Source organism: Propithecus coquereli, unplaced genomic scaffold (assembly GCF_000956105.1).
Source record: "Propithecus coquereli isolate 6110/MARCELLA unplaced genomic scaffold, Pcoq_1.0 Scaffold10, whole genome shotgun sequence".
Classification (NCBI taxonomy): Eukaryota; Metazoa; Chordata; class Mammalia; order Primates; family Indriidae; genus Propithecus; species Propithecus coquereli.
The window spans coordinates 18,868,598-18,893,578 of NW_012133858.1; the positions used below are offsets into that span (position 1 = coordinate 18,868,598).

At 34.8% G+C, this 24,981-nt stretch overlaps 1 protein-coding gene across 1 annotated transcript in view; it reads right to left on the reverse strand.

The window, feature by feature from the left end:
* VPS8 (vacuolar protein sorting 8 homolog (S. cerevisiae)) overlaps positions 1-20,497 on the reverse strand; it is a 213,907-nt gene extending 193,410 nt beyond the window's left edge. The window contains 6 exon segments of the mRNA XM_012640004.1: positions 6,820-6,874; positions 7,801-7,833; positions 11,748-11,841; positions 13,586-13,716; positions 19,422-19,490; positions 20,305-20,497. Of these exon segments, the coding sequence (XP_012495458.1) occupies positions 6,820-6,874; positions 7,801-7,833; positions 11,748-11,841; positions 13,586-13,716; positions 19,422-19,490; positions 20,305-20,457 (535 nt within the window). The 5' untranslated portion in view covers positions 20,458-20,497.
* Between the last annotated feature and the right edge of the window lie 4,484 nt (positions 20,498-24,981).

Genomic DNA, 24,981 nt, shown 5'->3' on the forward strand with positions numbered 1-24,981 from the left:
CATAAACTGGTTTAATAGGAATCCCCAAGAAAGCGTTCTGAAACAATTAATGACTGTACTGTATCTGGCACACAAAAAATACTCTATTTTTTAAAAAAATCATTTTGTATTTTCACCTTCCAAGGTGAACATTCGAAAAGGAATAAAAATCATAAATATACAAATCTAGTTATCTTGAAAATCATTATCTTCATTCACATCTAGAATTATATAATTACAGATATTTTTCCATATATCTAGACTGGCCTCCTCCCTCATTTTTCCTCCCTCCCTCAATTTTATCTAAATTATTAAAACTTCTCTTTATTCTATAATTTTCTTGACTATAAATATGACAGCACATTTTATTTCACTCAACTGAAAATGCCTGCCTGAAATAGTGCTTTCCATGATCCTTATTTTGTTAGGGCCTCCTTATACAGTTAGTGAATTATCCAGGTACTTTAATTTCCAAACCGTCATGATATGATGGTTAGGCAGCAGTATTCTATGTATACCACTGCTTTGGGCCACACGTGTAGGCAACAGGCGAAATGAAAGAGGACAAAGAGGTTGGTATGAAATTTCACACCAGCCTCACAAAGAAGCCCCTCGAGTTTGGACTACCAGCCTTCCAGGAACAGAGAGGTGTCTAGATAGCATGCTGCTGAGATCCTTTATAGTCCTTGCTTTGAGATCCAAACTTCCTAGAGTTTTGATTCACCGATACTTAAAGATACTCACTACTGCATTCCAATTTAGCAAAATTCATGCTTTAATTAGACAATTTAAGTATTCTTATAAGGCACAGTAAGCGTGAGCAGGAGAAGTGGGAAGTATGATAAAATAAGGGTGCCATTAAGAAAGAGGAAACAGAAAACAGCAGCAATGGATGAAATGAGGGAAGAAAAAGGGCATATCTAACTTCTAGATTCAAAACCAAACATAACTGCTTTCCTAACTACGGTTCCCACATATTAAAAACTAGCTAAGACAGGGAACTAAATTATTAACCTTGGTCATTTCTGAAATATGTATTACATTTACATCCCACAGGTCTGTGTTAATGAAAATATTCTCAATTTTTTTCTTGATTTTTACAATGTATTTTTTATCTTTATAATGTCCCTTTAAAAGGTAGCATGGCTATGAAACCAGACATCTGGATTTTAATCCTACCCCTAATTCTAGAGAGTTATAGGCATTGCAACCACAGTGTATGTCTGGGTAATAAATCTGCTTGACCTCCCTATCTTCATCTGTAAAATGTAGAAAACAATCATCACCTCACTGTGTTGCTAAGAGTAATAAATTAGTAAAGTAAGATAATGCACAAAGGAACTAATTCAATGTCCTTCAAATATTAGTAGGTTTTCATCACAAACTAATTTACAGATGATATGCACACACACATTAAAAAAAAAACCTAGAAGATGATGGTGAGAGAAGCAAAAAAAGACAGCCTATCAAATGTAACCTACTTTGACTCCACAAAGATATTTATCAACTGTTACTGCTATCTTTATACATTCTATCTTTATGGTACCATATTAACAAACTTGCTATTACATAATTTAAACTAAATTCAGAAAAGGCAGAATTTCTGTGGAAAGAAGAAAACAGTTTTATTGGAGAGGTTTCTCCTAATACAGTAACTGAATATTCTGTAGTCCAGACAATTCTGGACAATTCTGGGAAAAGGTATTTGGCCAAAATAAACATAAAACCTCTTTAAAACACTTAAATTCTATACTTACATAGAAAGAACAAAAGGACCTGGACAGAAGCAAGAAGGGTAAAAATCGAAGCTCTCTCCAGGCTGCTCTTGATCTCATTAATTTAAAGGGAAAAATTCTATTCTCCTTCTACTCTCTGAAGTCTCCTTTGTCTATTATTGGGGAAAAGGTATTAAATTAATAGTACATGTAATTTCATTTACAAAGTCACATAAAATTACATTTAGTTGGCACTGTCTACTTAGCATTAAAAAAAAAATGGGAGTAGGTCTTTATGAAGGTGATCCTGGGCAAGAAATATGAAAATGAGACTATCACTTTTCTTAAAAACTTTACCGAGTTGACATACAGCTTAATAACAAAATGTCTATGAAAAATTTGAAAAATATCAAATGTTACAAATGTAAGGAATTATTAATGACAATTATATAGCTTACCAATTATTTAAGAGAACTTGAAGCTCAAATCATAAAGCACATCTATTTGACACCACACTGAATTATACCTGTATCTTTTATTAGTATACCTTTCAAAAGTACACTTGGTTAGGGTAAATCTCCTCAGCATATCCTGAGCTTAAGAATAATATATGTGCTGAATAGCAAAGAAAAGCCACAAATAACATAGAAAGTCTATAATAGTCCTAAAAATCTAAATTTGAACATAATTCAAGAATTTCTTTTTCCACATACCAAAATTAGCCTGATCTTCTATTTCTTCACCCCTAATTTGTTGTAATTAGTTCCCAAAGATCATCAAAGAAGGAAATACCTACATTCTAGAAGGAATAAAATTTAATTATGTACGTAGAACTCTACTTTGCCAATATTCACCATACTCCAATGCTATTCTTTTCCTACCCTTTATTCACACTAAAATATTCTCTAGGACTAAGGGAGAAAAGGAAAGGAGATCTTATTAGGAAACATTTTCATCAATGATCACAAAATAGGAGAAGCAGTTTTACCTGACCTCCATCTAACCAACTCAGAGAATTAAAGTTCTCCTTCCCTCTGTAAAGCTTCTTGACTGAAGAACAGGGCACACAGAATCCCCATAACTGTCTGTCTTCTAGAACTGCATCCCCAACTCCTGGCCACAGATGGGTACCAGTTGGCCTGTTAGGAACCGGGCCGCACAGCAGGTTAGTGGTAGGTGAGAAAGCGAAGCTTCATCTGTATTTACAGCCAATCTCCATGGCTTCCCATCGCTCCCCTTCACTGGCATCACCGCCTAAGCTCTGCCTCCTGTCAGATCAGTCACTGTGTCCCATCACCCCCAGATGGGACCATCTAGTTGCAGGGAAATAAGCTCAGGACTCTCACATTCTGCATTGTGGTGAGTTGCATAATTATTTCATTATATATTACAATGTAATAATAATAGAAATAAAGTGCACAATAAATGCAATGTACTTGAATCATCCCAAAACCATCCTCTCCCCACCCTCCTGGTCCATGAAAAAACTGTCTTCCATGAAACCAGTCCCTGGTGCCAAAAAGGTTGGGGACTGCTGTTCTAGAATATTGATGCTTACTAAGGAGTCAGTTGCATTCATTCCTAAACCTGCTCATGTCATTGTAATGTCACTGTACTTCAAAAACTTAATTAAAAAGTACACGAAGTGATGAAACAAGAGTGAAAAAGAAAGAGCTGTTGTTTCTATGAACACTAAATGGATGATTTAGAAAAACTTGGTAAAGATGACTTGCTTTACGAAACCGTCACAAAGATATTGACAAGGGTAAAAGATTGAAAGGAAGTTTTGTTAAAATCTAGAATTTTGTACTCTGATTGATTCACAGGTACCTAAGCTTTTACCTCATTTTTAAAAATTAAAATTGCAAATTTTACATGGCCCATTATTGATGAAGTTTATGCCCCCAAAATACTGCAAACCTCCAATCAGCAGATACAAACTCAAAAGAAAAGGTTTGGGACTGTATCAAAAGATTAGGGGAAAATTAAAATTTATATATTTTCAGTTAAAATAAAACATTGAAGATATGCATGTATTTATAGTTTTTCACAATTTCTTGCATTAATTAGCTGTAGTTTTTTCAATAAGCATTTCATATGAGGGCATCAACTATAATTGATAGCATTCTCTTTCAACATTAAAAAGGTCAAAAGATAAAAAACCTCTCATGCAAACCAAAGTTACTATACCTTTTCCTTTTGAATCCACGAAGAAAAGATTAAAAGAGAGAGAAAAGCAAGAAATCAATACAAAAGTTCTGAAAAAAAGGCAGGTAAAATTTCAAGAGTATAAATGACAAGCTTTAGTTATCTGTGGGAATGAGACTAAATTTGATTAAGTGATGTCTAAAGACATGATTACATTCATTCGTGATTATATTCAGGTATGGGTTACGGGAAAAGGAAAAATGCATAATATTCAAATTATAGCACAGTAAGTAAATCCATGTTTAAGTTATGTGGAAACAAAAATAATTTCTAAAAGATAAGCTACTAAAATACACTAACAACCAAAAAAATGAAAACTAAGGGTCTTGGGATAGAGAAACATCTTTATTAAGATTTGAACTTTTGAGACTTTGTATAAGGTAAGAACCAAGACACACAAAAAATGCCATGTACCTACAATTCCATAAGAATACACAATATACTTCAACCTTTAAGAAACTCACAATAATTTATATTTTAATGACCTTGGCCTCTATTTCAAAGAGAATCTAATCGTACTTAAACAAGTATAGTTCTTCTTGCTATACTTTCTCCTCTGATCAACACAGATGTTTAAAAGAGATCACATGGGTGCAAAAATATAGTTAGATAGTATGAACAATACTTGCTAGCACAACAAAGTGACTATAATCAACAATAAGTTAGAGTATACCGTAAAATAACTAAAAGAGTGGAATTGGAATGTTCCTAACACAAAGAAAGGTTAAATGCCTGAGGTGACAGATTCCCCAATTACCCTGATTTGATTAATTCACATTGCATGCCTGTATCAAAATATCATATGTACCCTATAAAGATATATAACTATTATGTACCCATAACAATTTTTTTAAAAACCAAAAAAAATTAAAAAAAAAAATAAAAGAGATCAGCTCTAACCCAGATCTCTGATCTAGATACTTCATAGTGTTATTACTCTGTCATTTGTTCCTTGGCTTTCAAGCAATTTTAATCCATTTGTTAAAACACATTGTCCAAACATCTGATTCCTATAAACATAATGAGCAAAATTTATTAGCTGCACTGTTAAAACTCAAAGCACAATGAGAATATTATAATTATTTCTCAAAATGTTCACTTTGGCATACTTTCTTTTCCATGAGACTGTGATGAAAGATTGCTATGTCCTCCTATCTGTAAGAAAGATGCTGGGGTCTAAAAAAATCAGGAAGCAGGCCCAAGGAAATTAAAAAGACAGTATCAAAAGATAATGTACTCTTTTCCTCTGTTAGTTTTTAAAGTATTCATTTTAATTTGTTTGCAGTAAGCCCTACATGAGTTTGATTAAAAGCAATTACATATTTGTATAACCTCTTGATAAGAAAGGGATGTTCAAACAGACAAGTCGAGGAAAAGTGAGTACTGGTAAATGGGAACAAAAGATCAACATGTATTCTGCTGACAGATAAAGATCTACATTATATTCTATCCTCAATCACCTTAGTTCTTCAATTCTTTTCTTCATATCTTTTGCCTCCTTTTCTCTCAGGACAGGAGGATTGCTTGGAATAGTGGAAATGCACTGATCTAGGATTTGGTTTTCCTTGATTATGAACTTGGCTCTCTGCATGTCACTTAACTTCTTTGGTCCTCAGTCACCTCATGTAAAATAAGGGGACTGAACTAAAAGATCCTGTAAGATTCTTTCCCAAAATTCTATTTATCTAGTTATCAATCATGCCCCCATAGGAAAACAGCCCTTTCTTACACGTGATAGGAGAGCTGAGCTAGTAAAACTTTTCTAGAGGGCAACTAGACAATACATTAAAAGTCCCTAATGTTCATATCCTGACCCCAAGCAATTCCACTTTTATGAATTTGTCCTAAGAAAGTAATCACATGCACAAAAATGTGTGACAAAATGTTCATTACATTCCTGTTTATTAAAAACCTAAACATCTTATAGCAGGAAATGGCTAAGTAAATTAGGAAGAATCTATTTAACAGAATAATATGTAGTCATTAAAAATGTTACAGACAAATATATAATTGCATGGAAAAATGTTCATTATAATGGAAAGTAGGTTACAAATTAACATGATCCCACTTGAGGAATGTATACATACATATATACAAGTACAGAAAAAAAGACTAGAAGGTTATACAGAAATGTTAGGGATTGTTTCCGGATGGTAAAATTTGGTATTTTATATCTAACTTTTTGTCCATCTATATTTTCTAAATTTTCTATTATGTATATGTATCAGTTACACAGTAAAAAAAAAAAGTATTTTTTAAAGAATCAATTCTAAAATTCTTTTAAGGTAATTTTAATTTTGTTTCTATTTTCTGGTTCCCAAACAATAACATTCTATCATTTAAATCAATCCCCTTTGAAAAGACTAGGTGTTACAATTACATGTTAAATAAAGCTTTTGGCATAATAGAAAATTTGTAAACAAGAAGTTGAATTGTTCAAAAACAATAGAAAATAACTAGTTATCCACTCATATGATAAATAAAGATGCAAAGCCACAGGGATCAAACTGTGGTTCTGCTATTAAAGCATTCTCAAGTAATCCTTATAAAACATTCTGTAGATTCCTTATTAGTAAGTATAGTGTCATCGGGAATTCTATTTAAGAGAGATGAAAAAACTTAATGCCCAGAACGCTAAAAATGGCAGACAAATATTATCTAAAAGTTTTTAAATAAGAAAGAACAAAATATTCTGCTCAAATATTGAATGTAAAAGCAAAGAAGGATTAATAAAACTGTGGTTGTTTAGTATGAGTCGAATAATTTTTAGCTATAAAAATATGAACCGCTCCTTTTCAAGTTTTTCTGGTTTTATTCAAGAAAATAAAGTATACTATATAAACTGTGATTAAAGGACATTATAAAATCCAATAGGATACTGAATACTTAAAAGTAAGAAAGTATTTAGAAAATTTACCAAATATTAAAGCCAGTCCATGAGATGTACCCACTGCTATCAGACTGGACACTGCCTGAAAACAAAAGGGAAGATGATATTTTAAGATAGTACATCAAGGATCTTGAAATAATCGAAGTTAAATCTGTTCCTTCCTCTAGGCACCAGATGACATACCAACTATTATAAATAAGGAGAATTTCATCTAGGAGGCAAAACGGGAAATGAAACTTGGGACATTTTATTTCTGAGAATCCCTCTAAATTTACTCTAAGGGTAACATTATCAAAATAGCATATGTTCAACATTATGGGCAAAAACATGCCACTTAGCTTCCTCTAAAGCAACTTAAAAAATCAGGGGTCCAGACAAAGTAAGAGGCACTCAGACTACACAACCGAGAGCCCTCTACGAGGTGTGGGGAAGAGATGAGAATGCTCTTCTCCAGTTTATCTACAGGAGCCAAAAGACAACAGAAATGTTCAAAACTCAGCCCACTTCCTCACCAAATGACTGACTAATAAGAAAGCTACAGGAGGCAGCTGGAGGAAGACAAGAAAAGAGAGCACTAGTGTGCTTTCAATATCCCCCGGTTCTCTAAAATCACTCTGCAGATTTACTATTTGGCAAGCTTGGTAATGGAATCCAGAGCTGTTAAATGTAATATTTACCACAAAGTGATTTTACCAAATGAGGCTTTCCACTCCCTGCAACAGAAGGGAAGCCAAATCACAGAAGAAGCAAATTTACTTGGGCAGGGTGGTACCACATACAAATAAACCTGGAGGAGGCCAATCATTATTCCATTACCTGCTTCTCAAACAAAAGCCAAAAAAAACACAATAAATTAGGAAAAAAGAAAACATTCAACATAGACAAATTTTAAACTTGATCACTTGTGGTAAAATGACTTGTGAATTTATTATTGAACATTATAAGAATAAATCTAAGAAAACCCAATCAAGTAAAAAGCTTACCTTTAAAAAGCTAATGTATACTTACAATTGCTGTGGGCAAGCCAGCATCTACTTTGTCCTAAATGAAATGATAAAAAAAAATATTTGAAAAGATATTCTCATTTTAAAACCAAAAATGGTATAAGGATCTCTCTTTACATACACTGTGATCCAAATCAATTCAGACAAGAGGTGGAACCTTCATTTTTGCCCTCAACTAAGAGAAATTACAAAAGCTGTATATATCAACAAATACAGAAAGTATGAGAGTATATCATTTTGTTTTACTAACTATAACAGATGCTTCAGGAAGGGTACTGATTATAAATGGAAATGTGAAGGAAAAAGAGAAAAGAGGTTCAGTTTTCTATAATGTGAATAAAGTTGTAAGTATTATGGGGTCAAAATGGTAAGAGTATATAAAGATTTGAGAAAAGGAAACATGTTCTATTTCTAATAATGTAGGAGCTCTTACCTAGCAGATTACTCAGTAATCTCTAAATAAAACCCCAGCAGGATATATAAAGTCAGTTCTTAAGCATAAGAAAGTAAAACATGAAGTGCTAGTCCCAGGTCCTTATCAGTAACTACATGACCTTGGGAAAATCATCTGACTTTTCTATTAGTCTCCTCATCTGTTCAAAGAAATAGCAAATACTGCCCTATTTACCTCAATGAGTTGTCCTGAGGATCAAATTAAATGTAAGGAATGATGTAAGAGTATGTTTGATGCTTATACAGCTCTAAATAATAGCAGTTTGCAGTGATATAGCACTGTAGTAGCAAAAAACTTTCACATACATGTATTACACCATTTGATTCTCTAACCTGGAGAGAGAAAAGAACAGGCAGTATGATTCTGATTTTCCAAATTAAGAAAATAGAAATTTCAAAGAGCTTAACTGACATGCCCAAGGTTACTCAGTAAGTGGTAGAACTATGTCTCAAACTCAGGGCTTTCAGTTCCTGGGCCAGGCTCTTTATAACTCTTCTATATCTTCTTTTCTATGTCTATTCCTGTCAGTGTGTTCAATTAGTTACTATAATCTCTCAGAAGGCAGAATCTATTTAACCAACTGTGTAGAGCTTCCCAGGAACTAATTTCAGAAACTTACTCCTGTGCATGGAAACATAGAAAAGAACAATCACCAAGGTTGCTGTATACAGTGTTCTGGATAGCAGCATATACCCACCTTTGTGTTTAGGTATGTGTGTATAAAACATGCCTGACATAACGCTCGACAATTACAAAGCATGCAATAAATATTTAATAAATGATTGATTTGTGTCCTAGATAAGAAAAAAGAGGAAAATTAAGACAGCAGATAAAGAATATAAACTACAGTAAGTCCTCATTTAACATTGTCAATAGGTTTTTGGAAACTGACTTTAAGTGAAACGACTTATAACAAAACCATTTTTTTTCTCATCAACATTATAATGAAATAACATTGGACAAAGCGACATTATTCAAGGATCCGCTCTATATTCAAAATGGAACTTGAATGATGAAATCAGAAGTCACCTGACTTCAAAGGCTGAAAACTCACAGATGTTTGGAGGCATTTTAGGGATTACAGGATTTTAGTACTGGTGTTGCAACATGTGAGGGTAGCAGTTCTCAAAAGCCAGAGTGCATTAGAATCACCTAGGATGCCTGTTAAAATGTAGATCTCTATACTACCCTGCTAAAGATTCTAATTCAGGAGGTCTGGGGTGATCCCCAGGAATCTGCATTTTAATAAGCACCCAAGGAGATTCTTATGCAGTGGACACATTTTGAAAAAAGAACACTGCACTAAGGTATCTCTAGTATCTTAATGTTGATCATAAAAATGATAAAGATCCTTAAAATGTTAGTTTGAATTATTTTAAAATATAGTCATATGTAATATTTCTTTGAGAAAGATCCCAAAATTAACCAATGAGTGTTACAACTCCAAAATTTCATCTCAGCTGGGTGTGGTAGCTCACGCCTATAATCCCAGCATTTTGAGAGGCTGAGGTAGGAGGAGTGCTCGAGGCCAGGAGTTCAAAAAATAAGAAAAATTAGCCAGGCATGGTGGCGCATGCCTGTAGTCCCAGCTATCCAGGAGGCTGAGGCAAGAGGATTGCTTGAACCCAGGAGTTTGAGGCTGCATGCAATGAACTATAATTGCATTACTGCACTCTAGCCTGGGTGACAGAGCAAGACCCTGGCTCAAAACAAACAAACAAATTTCATCTCTCCTGAGTGTTTTCCATGCATGGACTCTAAAACTATAATGACCAAGGCCCTAAGCAGCCTTAGTAACATCACAATCCACATGGCCGAAGGCACTATTGAATAATTATTCAGGACAAACACCCAAAAATATAACTAGCTTTACATGTTGATAAACCAACCATCACAGAAAAGCATGCAACTTAAATTGAGCTGGTAATCCAAAAATAGGAAGGTATTGTGTGATGGCTGTCGCAGGAAAAGCAGTTTTCTTTTTAACATACCAAAGGAGCTCAGCCATAGCAATGAAATAAAAACAGAATGCAAACACTCTGGTATTTATTAGAATTTTCCCCTCCTCTTCAAGAAGAAGGAGAAACCCTTTTAAATAACAGATTTATCTAATCATTGTTCGGAGTCTGAGTTTTAGTTCAGTCTCCATTATTCAAAATATTTTTAAAACTGCACAGGTGGGTCAAATGACTGTTCTGGTTCATCTTGATTTTGAAAGGAACGAATTTCATCACCTACATAAGAATTAAATTCAGAAAACGTCATGGAAATGTAATCCTCAACAGGTGGTTCCCATTCCAGCAAATATGAATTACTCTCCACCTAAAAGAGGAAGGACAATTGCCCAGGTTTCCTCCATTGCTTGACCATCTCTCCATTTAAACTGAATTCATGATATATGAGCTGGATCAGGATATATCCATTGTCCATAGTGAATACTTTTTTTTTTTTTTTGGTATCTGAGCTAAGATCTTTCTCAGATAAACCTAAAAACTGCAATGCAACTGTGGTGAATTGATGCACTCCTATATCAACTCTTACCCTCATGAAAAATCAAAACCTTGTCCAAATTAAATATGTAAAATACCAATTAAACTCCATAAAAAGAACATAAAAACAGATCAAAGTTCCTGGAGTTTGAATCTGTCATTATTAGTATTATTATTATACACAGGATCTGAATATTTAATTCACAAAACCAGAATTCAAAGACTACATAAAACTATGGGCTTTGAGGTCAAAGAAAAAGTTTCATCAGTGTCTATTGTCTTGATGCACTATTAAATGTTTTTTACATTAACTCAGTGCTCAAAATCATTTTCAAAAAAGGTCACAGACATTCTGTTCCAGCCACTATACATTGGGCACATTCACCCAAGCCACCTCCTTTCACAACAAAGAGGCACTAGACTTGGAGCCAGAAACCCCAATTTTGAACAATTGCCCTGCTACCTCCTAACTGAATTAAGTAAGACAAGTTAATATCACCTCTCTGAGCCTATCTTCTCATTTGTAAAATAGAACACCATGGCTTTACCTACTTTCAAAGTTGTAAGAGTAATAAGGTACATGAAAAGGCTTTTGTGAATTATAAAAAAACATTCAGTTGTAAAAGATTCCGATCAATCATTTCTCCATATGAAAAGACTAAAAAAACAAGCACTCTACCTCAATCAAATACACAAGATGGCAACTAAACTGAAAAGGAATTTAAAGAAAAGGCAGATAGTGTTTATTTTAGGCTTGCTGCCATATTTCATTTAGGCACATCCGAGACTCTGAGCAGACCTTTATTTTCATGGCTGCACTAATTTCTACATCAAGATGTGTAGCCATGTCTTATGAGTCAAAAATAATCACACAAAAACCATGAAAGCCAGATTCTATTTTTCTTAAGCTTTGGGCCAAGAGAAGTGCTGTGCTTTGTTTTATGCTCATTCCTACTTCATTATGCCATTGCAGGTTATAAAGCTGGGGGGAAAGTACAAAATACTTACAGCTGCAGATACTATCTGGGCAGAAATTCCCTTCAAAAGTGAATGTCGCATAACTGATCCATGGAGTGAAAAAGAATCAGGTAATTTCTTCTTCCTAAAAAAAAAATGAATACTTCAAGGACAAAAAAATTTGAAAAGGCAAGGTCCCAATGCTTTGAAAGAAGAAAACATACCAAAAAAAAAAAAAAAAGAAAGAAAAGTGGAAAATAACACTGTATGTAATTTGTTAGCTCTGTTTGAAAAAGAAGTATAAAGAATCTAATAGTTTCACATTAAAATGTTGTACTAAACCCACAGTGAACCTCAGAGAAACACAAGCAGGAAAATGAATAAAATCACCATTCTTTTTTCACTGATTCAAACTGTTTCTTGCCCACCTTAAGTAATATAGCAAGAAGTTCTGCTATTCTCCAGAAGGTGCCCACAGAGTCCTCCTTCTGCCCTGCATGGCTACGTTTGCTTACCCTCTTGCCTCCTCCTGTCTACAACCACCATTCTCATTCTTCAACCAACCACCTTCTCGAATTCCCCATTCTTGACTCATTCTCTGCTACTCCTATTAACAGTTTCTTTCACCTACTCATCATCATGCAAAGAGTAATTTTTAAACATTTACCAAACATTACTGAGGACCTATTCTGTATGACTAAAAGCATGCTCGGGGATACAAAATAAGGAGGTCATAGTTCCTACTGTCAAGGATCTCATAGCATCATTAGATAAGCAACTCTTAAATTAAAGGACAAAGGTTAGACTAGAAATATGAATAAAGTACTATATAAATGCAAATGAAGAAAAGTTTCATTCTGTTTATTTGGGGGAATTCAGGGATAGCTATAGAAAAGAGAAGATGTCTGATTTGGCTCAAGTCTGTCAGACAAAAAGCACAAGCAGAAATATGAAGATGTAAAGGCACGCAGTGTGTCTAGGGAACAGTGAACACACAAAAGTCATGGACTGGGAGGACTGGGGTGGGAGTGCTTAGACATTAGGTCAAAAGGGTAAGCAGGGTCCAGACAGGGCCCACGCAAAGCAGTTATGACTTTATTATGCAGGCAATAAGATAACACCGTATCTTTTAAGCAGGGAGTGACCAGATCATGAAAAACATTTATCTGTTTGTAGGACACAGTGCTGAACAGGTTAACATATCCGGCAATGGCCCCTATCTCACAAGAAATAATAACCTAAAGACAGCGCCTGATACACACAAAATTTTAAAAAGAGAGGAAAAATACACAGATAACTTTATCAATATTAAAGTTATACATGAATTCAATAAAATATTTATATTATGATTCTGCCATTTCTCTTTCCTTTTTATGTTCCCTCCAAAAATTTGAAAGGTAAAATGCAGCCAAAATTGAAGTTATTTAGGGTTAGTAGTCCTTTCCCCAAAACTTTAATCATCTTTGTAATTCTCCCTGGAGCTTCATTCCAAGAGAATGAAGGAATGCTGGGGCTGACCTTAGGGGAGGGGGGACATGCAGGGAACAGAAAGGTGGTGAACCAAGCTCCATGTTCCCACTGCAGACACTGCCAGGTTTGATTTGTGCTCCCTCCAAGGGTTCTACTGTTTCTGGGAATCCCTGGCTATTATTATGGCTTCCTACTGGGGCTTCGGAAGACAGCGGTCATGGTACCCACCTTTTCTTTTTATCTTCTTCCCCAAGAGTGTCAAAATCTTTAGGATCTAATAAGCATATTATTTCCATACAAGTGGGCCTTCTACTCCCATGCAGGGCTTCAGTGACCACACTGTACCACAAAAATATATTTACATTTGAAATGGTTAAATATCTCAACCATATGCAAGTGTGATTGACATGCATACCTACCTTTTTAAATTGGTCCTGTCACCACTGTCTGAGCTTGCCACAGATGAAGTATCATATGAGTGAGAATCAATAGTATCAATGTTTAACAATGTAGGATCCTCAAGAACAAAAGACTCATCTTCATCATCAGTCTAAATTGGAGGAAGAAAGATCAATAAATCAAAATTCCACATACTCTATGAAACAAGCCAGGTAAGCATTAATGGGTTTCTCCAAAGTACTCACGTGCTTATTTCTGCTTTTCACCTCCATTCTACACATTCTTATTGACCAGAGAGGCATAGAACATAATTACCAGAATTAAATTTCAACTCTAGGTACATCCCTCTTTTTACAAAGAGATCAATGCAAAAATTTCTTTCTTGTAGCAGAAAGAAGCAGGAGTATTTATGCAGATTATTGTTAGCTACAGAATATTTCTTAAAATTCAAACCCATGCAGGTGCTTTAATAGTTAAAAGCCAATAGCTAATGAGAAGAAAACAAATAGCACCTGACAATAAATAGTCTACTATGAAAAATATAACAAGCAGACAAAAGAAAGGCATTCTAGGTAAGAAATAACATGTGCAGATACAGCAATTTCATAATATGGATTTTTGCCCATGGAAAAGAAATTAGTCCAAAATGGCTGGAGTATATGAGTAGAAGTTAGAGATAATCTTAGAAAGATAAGCTGGTATCCAAATTGTAAAAAGACTTATACTCCATCCATTAAGCTATGTGGAAGCATGGCCCATGTCTATCTTGTCCACCACTGTACCCCTGGTGCCTAGTACCATGCTGGCCACGTAATCAGTGCTCACTTATTTAATGAATTAGTATGCTATACATAGAAAGCAAGAAGTGGAGAGACATGATGGGAACCATGTTTTAGAAAGATATATGGGGCTGTGTGAGGAATGGATGAGGGTAGAAGATGAGACTTAAGTAGCAGTAAGAGAGTTATTGCAATATCAAGGAAAGAGAAGGGATCCCAGCCTAGGAATGCTGCAGAAGTCAAGAGAGGGAATGATGAAAAAGACATTACTGAGATCAAAAGTCCCTGGTTACCATTTAAATGTTTGTTGTGTTTGGCCCGGTGTCGGGGGCAGGTAAGGGAAAAGTCAAAGAAGATTCCAAGGTTTCCAGCTGGAAAAACTAGGCAAAAGGTGATACTGCTAGCTGAGATGAGAAAGCAGACAAATAGCAGATAAAGCAGGATGAGGAACTTGGCTTTGCATATGATGATTCTGAGTGACAGACATTAAAGAATGTTCTGATCTTACCTTCTCTTTCAGTTGGACTACCTTCTGCCTTACCACTTCCAATCAAAGTCCTTGAGAGAGTAATCTATACTATCTCCACTTTTTCCACTAATTACAAGCTACTGACTACTAACCTTCTGAAGTTACTAGCCAAATCCACTGGCCTGTTTTCAGTTAACATGCTCTTGTCCCCCATGCATCATTTAACCCTGTTGAAAATTCCCTACTTCCTGAAACTTTCTCTTCCCTTGGTTTTCAGTACATCTCTCTTTCCTGGTTCTCCTCCAACTTATGTGCCCTCTTATCAATCACGTGCTCTAGCTTCTCCTCAGCCCAATCTTTAAATGCTATTGTCCTCCAGGATTATATTCTTAGCTGTCTTCTCTTCCTACTTCACACACTTCCTATTTGAGTAAGCTCATCCCTATCTATGGCTTCAAGTACCACGTTATGCTAAAGACTCCAAAATCTGTCTCTTTAGTATCAACATTTCTCTTGAGGTTTAGGTCCAAATTTACAACTGCTTTTCAGATACCTCCACACATACGTCTTCTAAGATTAGGGTTAGGACTGGCAAGGAGACATTATGTTACTTCAGAGCTGTAAAATATTGGAACAATTGCTATAGGAAACAGGAAAGGAAGTAATTCAGAAATAAGAACTACAGCGTCAAGGTCTTAAGCAAGAGTCAATCAAAATGTTATTTGATTTTCTCAAGCAGCCTGGGGACAGAATTAAAGAAAACAGATCAGATGAGGTAAGCCAGGCTTATAGGATAAGTAAAAGAAAAAGTGAAGGAAAGAAAAGAATTGATGATATCAAGACTGAATTTAAAACTACTATTACACAGAAGAGATACCAATTTTCCCCAGACTGGTGTATAAAATATATACCGTCCTATCACATTTCTGCTGCGGTGTGTGTGTGTGTATGCGAAAACTGATAAACTAATTCTAAAACTTACATGGAAATGCAAAAGACCAAAAATAAGCAAGGCAATCTTGAGGAATAACATCAAAGTTGCAAGCTTTAAAACTCCCAGATATCAAGACTTATTATAAAGATTCAATAATTAGAATTTGATATTGGGGCAAGTATCAAAGTATCTGTATCAAGTATCTAGTATCTGTCTCGACCAATGGACTCAGACCCATACATACACGATCATCTGATTTATAACAAAAGTGACACCACAGACAAGAACACTTTTTTCAGTAAATGGTGCTGGCTCATACTTCATAATATCACACACACGCACACACACAAAAATTACAGATGAATTACACATCTAAATGTAAAGGTAGAATAATGAAGATTTTAGAACAAAACAGGATAATATCATCATGACCTTGGAATTGGCAAAATTTTCTTAAGCAGGACATACAAAAAAATTAACCATAATAGAAAAATTTAATAAGTTGAACTAAATTAAGAACATCTCATCAAAAGAAACCATTAATAAAGTGAAATGGTAACCTACAGAATGAAAGAAATTATTTGTAATATTTATATCTAATAATGGGCTTATAACAGCATATATAAAGAACTTCTATAAATCATTTTTTTAAAACATCAACAGAATTAAGTGGGCTAAAGGCATGAAAAGGCAATTCACAAAAGAGATATCCAAATGGCCAAAACATGTGTTAAACTACCCAATTTCATAAGTCCTCAGGGAAATGCAAATTAAAACCATGTGATATCACTACACATCTGTAAGAATAAAAGGTCAAAGTGAAGAAGACAGAAAAATTAAAAAGTTGACAAGGATTTAGTAATCAGAAATCTTATATATTACTGCTGGAAGTATTTATCAATACAATTACTTCGAAAAGCTATGGCAGTATATACTAAAGCTGAATATAACTATACCTGATGACCTACCAACTTCACTCCTGGGTATATGCCGACAGAAATGTGCATATGTGTGTGTGTGTGTGTGTGTGTGTACCAAAACACACAATTAAGAAAAAATTCACAGCAGCACTATTCATAGTAGCCAGAAACTGGAAACTACACAAATGCCTATCAACAGAATGAATAAATAATGCTATATTCATAAAGAATCGTATATAGCAATAGGAATAACAATTAATTATACAAAAGTATGAATAAATCTAAATACATAATATTGAGGGACATAAGTCAGACACACAAGACTACATACTGTATAATTCCCTTTACATAAAGTTCAAAGCAGGCAAACCAATCAATGCTGATAGAAGTTACCATAGTAATTACCCTGGGGTTGGGTGCTGAAGGGGCACAAGAGGAGCTTCTGGGGTATTAGTAATATTTTGCTTCGTTATCTAGATTCTGGTTACACAGGTTGTATAGTTTGTGAACATTCACCATGCTGTACAGTTAAGATTCGTGCACATTTCTGATTGTATGTTATACTTCGATAAAAAGTTCAAAAGATATTTCTGGCTGCACAATCCAATAGTAAGATTGAGATTAAACCCAGTAGTTTCTGACCACTCTCAGGGGCGGAAGACTAGGAAGGATCAAGACACTTGGTCTTGATGAAGTCAAAGAACAAGTTTAATAGAAGTAAGGAAATAAGGGAAAAAAGGTTATTATCAGAGAATGGAATTTCAAAATTAAAAACTTCAGAGGTAGCACACTTTCAAAGGATGACAAGGCCTAGTAACATTATTTCAAGCCCAAAATTCTGAGACCTAGGTTGTCTCAGTAACCTCTAAATTTTCATTTTTTAAAATATCTTGGATGTCCATTTTTGTCCCAGCCTCTCTTCAGGTTGATATTAATGAACATTATAAAATATATGCATCTACATATCCTGGAGCAAGGGCTCGTTTATACTTTCTACTTCTGCCCTTTTCATTAATAAAAAATCATTTTATATAATATTCCCCACACCCCCCTTAGAGTCTTCATAATGATCTATAACTTAAATTATCTTTTCTTTCACTTACTACTTGCCTAGCTTCCTGGAGGTGTAAAGCTTGGCCAATTCCCAGTACCATTTCTTTCTTAAGCACTTTATAATCCCAACATCTAATGCCATGACCCAAATACACTAGGCACTCAAATTACTATTGAGGATGATAACAATATTATCTTCTCAGTAAACCACTAATGACTGTACTTACTATTTCTCATAGATAAGAAAGTTGTACAAGGACAGTTTTCCTTCATTACGAACTATAGCTCATTCATATTAGCATTATTTTCTTTGCCAATATAAAGATATTAATATACACATAGGGCTTAATACACAGTCCTCTAAGATTATTTTTACTTCATACTTAGACAATTGAAATGAGGATGTGATTAAGACCATTTTAACAAGATTGATTAAAATTAATCTCTTTACCTCTAAATGAAAGATTTCCTCTATATTAGAAAGTAATAAATATGGGACATTTCACTGTAACAGGATATTCTTTCACAGACCAAAGCCTTTTTTATCAAAACGAAAAATACTTAAGTGTTAACACAGAACATTTTTGAAGTTAAAACACATTCAAAGGTAAAATACATTCAAAGCAATAGCAACATCAAACTGATATAAAAAAATAGAAATCAAAGCCATATAAGAAAAATAAAAGGTACACTTCACTGAGAAGGTAGTTTGCATCCTACAATGTGTTGCCTATAACCCTAGAAGTATAGGCAAAGAAATAACAAAGACAAAGGCCCAACTCACTCGGAGTGTGCCCACCAAAGTAGGCATTTCCGTTGAGGAACCTTTGCAATTTTATCTTTTAAAAAACGTAACTATGGATCTGAAATAGATTTATACATTTAAAAAGTCTCAAATTTGAAGCTAAATCCTCCAAGGGAAGTCATAAGCAAGTTTTTAAAAGATCAAGAAGACTGAGGTGAAGAGTTGTCAGCATATACAAGGTACATAAAAACGGGCACACTTCACCAACCATGTATTCTCACAAAGTTCCTTTATAAAGACTTTGATCTGCCAATTCAGAAAAGAGTAATACCATTTCAAAACAGTAAAACACTTTTTAATAGAGATGATATTCATAAGATGAACTATAAAAGTTTGGTTTTCTTCAAGTAGAAGAGTATTGAAGTTCATTATAATGTTGCAAGATGCTCTTCAGTATCAGAGGATGAGCTATTGGAATATCACTGCTAGAGTCAACTAATCCTTATCAATGCATAATACAAACCTCAAAAGTGACAAATTTAGTATTTCAATTCACTTAATAAGATATATTTTTTAAGTCTACCAAGTATTAGGCATTGTGCTGGGCGCAGAGCCTAAAGATGAACAAGTCATGGTTCCTGTCCTTGAGAAGCTCACATCTAGACCAGCGCAGTCTAATAGAACTTTCTGCAATGATGGGAATACTCTGTATCTATGCTGTCCACTACAGCAGCCACTAGCCACATGTGGCTAATGAGCATTTGAAATGTGCCTTGTGAAACTAGGGGATTGAATTTTTCTTTAATTGTAATTAACTGAAATTTTAAATTGATATATGTAACAAACTAGTGGCTACCATACTGGATAGTGCACATCTAGATACACACACTACAACTAGCCCCCAAAATATTAAAATCAATGCTACAAAATGATAGTGATCATTAATATCTACTTACCTCATTTAGTATGCTTTCCAGTGTTGGAGGAGTATCAACTTGAGGAATATCAAACTCCTTGTCATCAATCTAAATAAAGAAAATAAATTAATGCTCTCGTAATGATCCTTTCCCCTAATAATTCTGCGGGTGTTTTAATTGATTAGAACCATCATCAGTTAAAAGACAAACTTCCCACCAAACATCATATAGTCAACTCAAAAATCCATGGAACTAAGGGTCAGATTAAAAGATTACAGAATAGTTTCCTTTTGGTGACTATCAAGGACACCTTGATAGTCTGACTGCACCATCCTGACAGCCCTTTCCAGAAAGCTTCTGTTGAAAGACTTCTGCATGTGTTTTCTTAAACATGACAAAACAGCATATCTTATGACAACTCCTAATATTCTAAATTTAAACATAAGTCATAAGCATTAAGCAAAAGTCTAACATCCCATTTCTTAGTTATTTCACAAATAATGATGGGAGATTATTAGGTCAAGTAACTTGTCATTAAATATTCTCATAGTCACAGAAACCCATTAATATAATATTAAATCAACAGCGAAAAAAATTTCTGTGCAAGATAAGAATTCTAAACATACCACTAGCTCTATGACCTTACGAAGTCATTTAACATAGCTGCATGCCAGTGTCTTCACCTATAAAATGGATTATCAGAGTGAAAGCTGTAAAGCTCAAACGACAACATGAATTAAAGTGTTTCATAAACTGCAATGGACTATACAAATGAAGAGTGATATTATCTCATAAAACTGTATACAGACTCCTAATAGCCCATGCAAAAATGATAGCCTTATTAGAGTCTTTGGGTCATAAAGCATGCTCTAACCAATACTTTGGTGAAACATCTTCACTTGATAAAAGTTGAAATTTTTACCAGATCATTTTTGAACTCCAGTTCCTTGTCCAGATCTATGTAAGAGAATTTTGAAAGCGAAGCTTCTAGATTGAAAGACTTATTCAGTTCTTCTTCAGTACTCTTGGCACAGAGGCTCTGTTCCACATTTTCATGGTCTGGTTCATTTTCCATATTTATTTTTAATAACTGTATTCAGTCAATCCAAGCAAGCATCTGTTTATTTGGTTTTTTTCTGTTTTGTTTTTGCCTTAGATCACAAAGACTTGAATTATGATCTCTTTTTTAAAAAAAGAAAAAATATCATTTAGTTTTCCTCCTTGTCAATTGGACATTTCAAAGATTTACTTAGTCAGACTTCACTCAGTCATCTGATTACAGGCAAAGAAAAATCAATACTGGGATACAGGGTATGATACAGAGGGAGGGTTACTATGGAAACACAAAGAAGGAATACCTAAAAATTTGAGGAGTCTAGGAAATGGCCCAACATCCAAAGTCATGAAACTGGTGACAGCAATAGACTTAGTAGGCTCAGCCTCTAGACCTGGTACCAACTAGATTTATGTACCTAACAGCATAAGGGTAAACTGGTACCAAAAGCTGCAATTAATCCCTTCCTTACATTCCCAAACCTCAGGGTAGCACTCCAGTTCTCCCTGGAGATAAGCACATAGACCAGCTTTGTTGTTAGCATTCACACAGGACCACAGATGTCCCTGGGAGCTCAGTATAAACACCGATGATGGACACATAGTCATTTAACACCATGCTGGCAAATCTAAGAATTCAGATATATTATGGGAGACAACAACAACCCCGGGATAAAATAATTTCACAGTTTACCAGAGATTTCTAAAAGAAAGCTAGTCCTAGAGAAACATGGACATTTTCAGAGAAAAATGAAATACAAAAGAAAACTAAAAACAGATACAATTTTTTGTTATTTAACAGCTCTAAATGATAGAACACTCTGTTATACAAAAAAAAAAAACCAGATAATTTGGTTTAGTTGCAAAATTGTAATTTCTAGAAAACTAAAAATATATTTCAGAAATTATTATAAGTTTAATAATTAAATTTGCTTTTAAATGTTTTTAGGTTGTGTTTCAATTAGTCTACAAGTGACCAAACTTTAAAAAGTCCACTTAGCTTTGCCTATATAGAGTAAAGCAAAAATATGAAAACACAATGTCCTAATAACAATGATAAAATGAAGGTCATTTGGTTTCATAAACTAGGTGTTCTCCACAGTAGCAAACAACTAGCAGAACTCTCAGTGAGAAGCTTTTTAAACTACATTCCGCCCTCAGCAGGTATAAATACCACTATCACCAACAACCCTTGCCCCCATAGTGAACTTTTCTTAATATTATTACTAAGTGAAGGGAAGGCAGAAAAAAGGCTGGCAACTACTTGGCCATTTATATGTATATATGTATTTATGCATGTATACATGTATATGTATGTGTATATGTATATACATACATGTATGTATATACATATATGTACATGTGTGTGCATGTGTATATACACACATATACATATATGTATTTGTGTGTGTGTGTTATATATATATATATATATATATATTTTTTTTAAAGATTTTAAAGAGACGGGATCTCACCATGTTGCCCAGGCTGGACCCAAACTCCTGGGCTCAAGCAATTCTCTGCCTCAACCTTCCAAGAAGCTGGACCTATAAGCATGCACTACTACACATGGCTTGAAATAACTCATTTTTTTTTAAAGCAAACTGAGATTGTTTTAAAATAACATGCCCAAAACCCACTGACAATTTTATCTAATGAGGCTCATTTTTTAGTACCTATAATTAATTTCACTTCTGTCACTATTTCATTTTTATCATATTAAAAGGAATGAATGACAGGCCAGGTACAGTGGCTCATACCTATAATCCCAGTGCTTTGAGAGGCTGAAGTGGGAGGCTTACTTGTGGCCAGGAGTTTGCAACCAGCCTGGGCAACGCAGGGAGACCCCATCTCTAGAAAAAAATTTTCCGGGCATGATTGCGAGTGCCTCTATTCCCAGCTACTCCCAAAGCTGAGGCAGAAGGATCACCTGAACCTAGGAGTTTAAGGCTGCAGTGAGCTATGATGACATCACTGCACTCCAATCTGGGTGACAGTGGGAGACCCTGTCTCAGGAAAAAAAAAAGAAGAAAGAAAGAAAAAAAAAAAAAAAAGAAAAGAAATGAACAGTTACTTTGAGTAAAACATGTGGATTCTTGAAAACACTTTTCAAGAGCTGAAACCAACTTTTTTACCTAGCATATTATTTGTTATATTACCAAATATAGACTAATTTCTTTCACATGCTGCAGAAAATAGGCTCTAAGGTTCTGTCCTACAAAACACATGCTATCAAACACATCTGTAGAAGACATAACTGAGGGCACTTGGTATCTGGCAACATTTGAAAGTATCTTTCTAATAATCAGGTACTAAATGCTCCTTTTGCAATGAGCCAAATGTAGTAATAGCAATACTAACATTTATATGCTTTTCTTCAAAGACTGAATTGGCTCATGACAAATTACTTTTTATAATAATAAAGTCTTTCACTCTTATTTGTACCATTAAGCAAAAATGGTTGTAAATAATTATTCAGGAAATATTTATAAACATGCATAATCTGATTCACATTCAGTGGTTCCTGAGGATATTTATTAACTTTTATTCTTATATATTTTTCAAAAATAGTGAAAAATCCATCCAGCAAAAAGAAAGAAAACTTTTACTTAAATGACTTTATAATCTAACATGTTTCATGTTTCACATATGTCTTTTCAAAATAACTAAGAAAGGAAAATAACTTTTTTCTGGCTCATTTTATCTCCTATCCAGAGTTATTAACAGGCTCCATGATCATATAACAACTCAGCATCTGTGAATACCAGTATCACAATGAAGAACTGTCAAGTGATCAAGCATTTCCTAAAGAAAGAACATCATGATGCCAAGCTACCCTACTCCATTTCCAACCTTCGTTCACTGAGCTCCTTTTACCAGTGTGATGTAGTGGCAAAGTGGAAAGAACTTAAGCCACAGAGTTTATTAAAATCAGGTTAGGGCCAGACACAGTGGCTGATGCCTGTAATCCTAGCACTCTGGGAGGCCAAGGTGGGAGGATTGCTTGAGCTCAGGAGCGCGAGACCAGCTTGAGCAAAAAGCAAGACCCGGTCTCTACTAAAAATAGAAAAAATTAGCCAGGCATGGTGATGCTCGCCTATAGTCCCAGCTAGTTGGGAGGCTGAGGCAGGAGGATCGCTTGAGCCCGGGAGTTTGAGGTTGCTGTGAGCTAGGCTGACACCATAGCACTGTAGCCTGAGCAACCAAGCGTGACTGTCTCAAAAAAAAAAAAAAAAAAAATCAGGTTAATAAAAAGTCAAAAAACAATAGATGTTAGCACAGATGAGGTGAAAAGAGAAACACTTATACACTCTCAGTGAGAATATGAATTAGTACAACCTCTATGAAGATCAGTATGGAGATTTATCAAAGAACTAAAAGTAGACCTACCATTTGATCCTGCAATCCCACTACTGGACCTCTATCTACTCAGAGGAAAAGAAATCATTATATCAAAAAGATCCCTGTACTTGCATGTTTATCACAGTACAATCTATAATTGCAAAGATATAGAATCAACCTATGTGCCCATCAACTGATGAGTGGATTAAGAAAATATGTTATATATACAATGGAATACTACTCAACAATAAGAAAGAATGAAACAATAGCTTTTGCAGCAACTTGGATGGAACTGGAGCCAATATCCTAAGTGAAAGTAATCCAGGAAGAGAAAAACAAATGCCACATATTCTCACTTCTAAGTGGGAACTAAACCATGGCTACACAAGGGCACAAAGACTGGTGTAATGGACACTGGAGACTCTAAAGGGGGGAGGCTGGGAGGGGGTGAGGGATAAAAAATTACCTACGGGATACAATGGACACTATTTGGCTGATGGGTACACCAAAAGCCCAGACTCCACTATGCAATATATATATCATATATAGACAATATATACCCATAACAGGATTCAATTTGTACTCCCAAACTTATTACAATTTAAAACAAATTTAAAGACCCAAAATATCACATGTACGCCATAAATATGGACAAGTATTATGTAACCATAAAATTTTTTAAAGCAAAAAATAAATATATAACATAAAATCAGGGTTTGAATCTGGACTTTACCAGTTCCTATCTGTGACCTTAGTCAATTGTTTATCTTTTTTGAACTGTTCTTTTTCTACATCTGTAGAATGGGATATTGTGGATAGTTGTGTTGTTTGCTCAGAATAGTACCTCTTGTTCTGGGAAGGCCTCCTTCAAACCATGGGCTTCTTGTAGAGGCTGCCAATCAAAAATCCCCTAGTAAAATGGATTAAGTGATACAGCCAGGGTCCTTGACCCGGATCTGCTAAAATGGAACTGATGAAGAATCATTTCCACTATTCTCTAAACAATGAATAATAAGGCTGAGCAGCCCACACACTCCCCACCCTGCCCTCTTCTGCAGAAGTCATTTATTTAACATACATCAACTAAACATCTACTATGTGTCATCTGTCACTCAGACCCATCTCTATTGACAGAACTTACATTTTAGGTACAGATTCTCTAGAAAGAATGAAATCAATCTAAAAAAAGTAAAGAGGAGGAAGA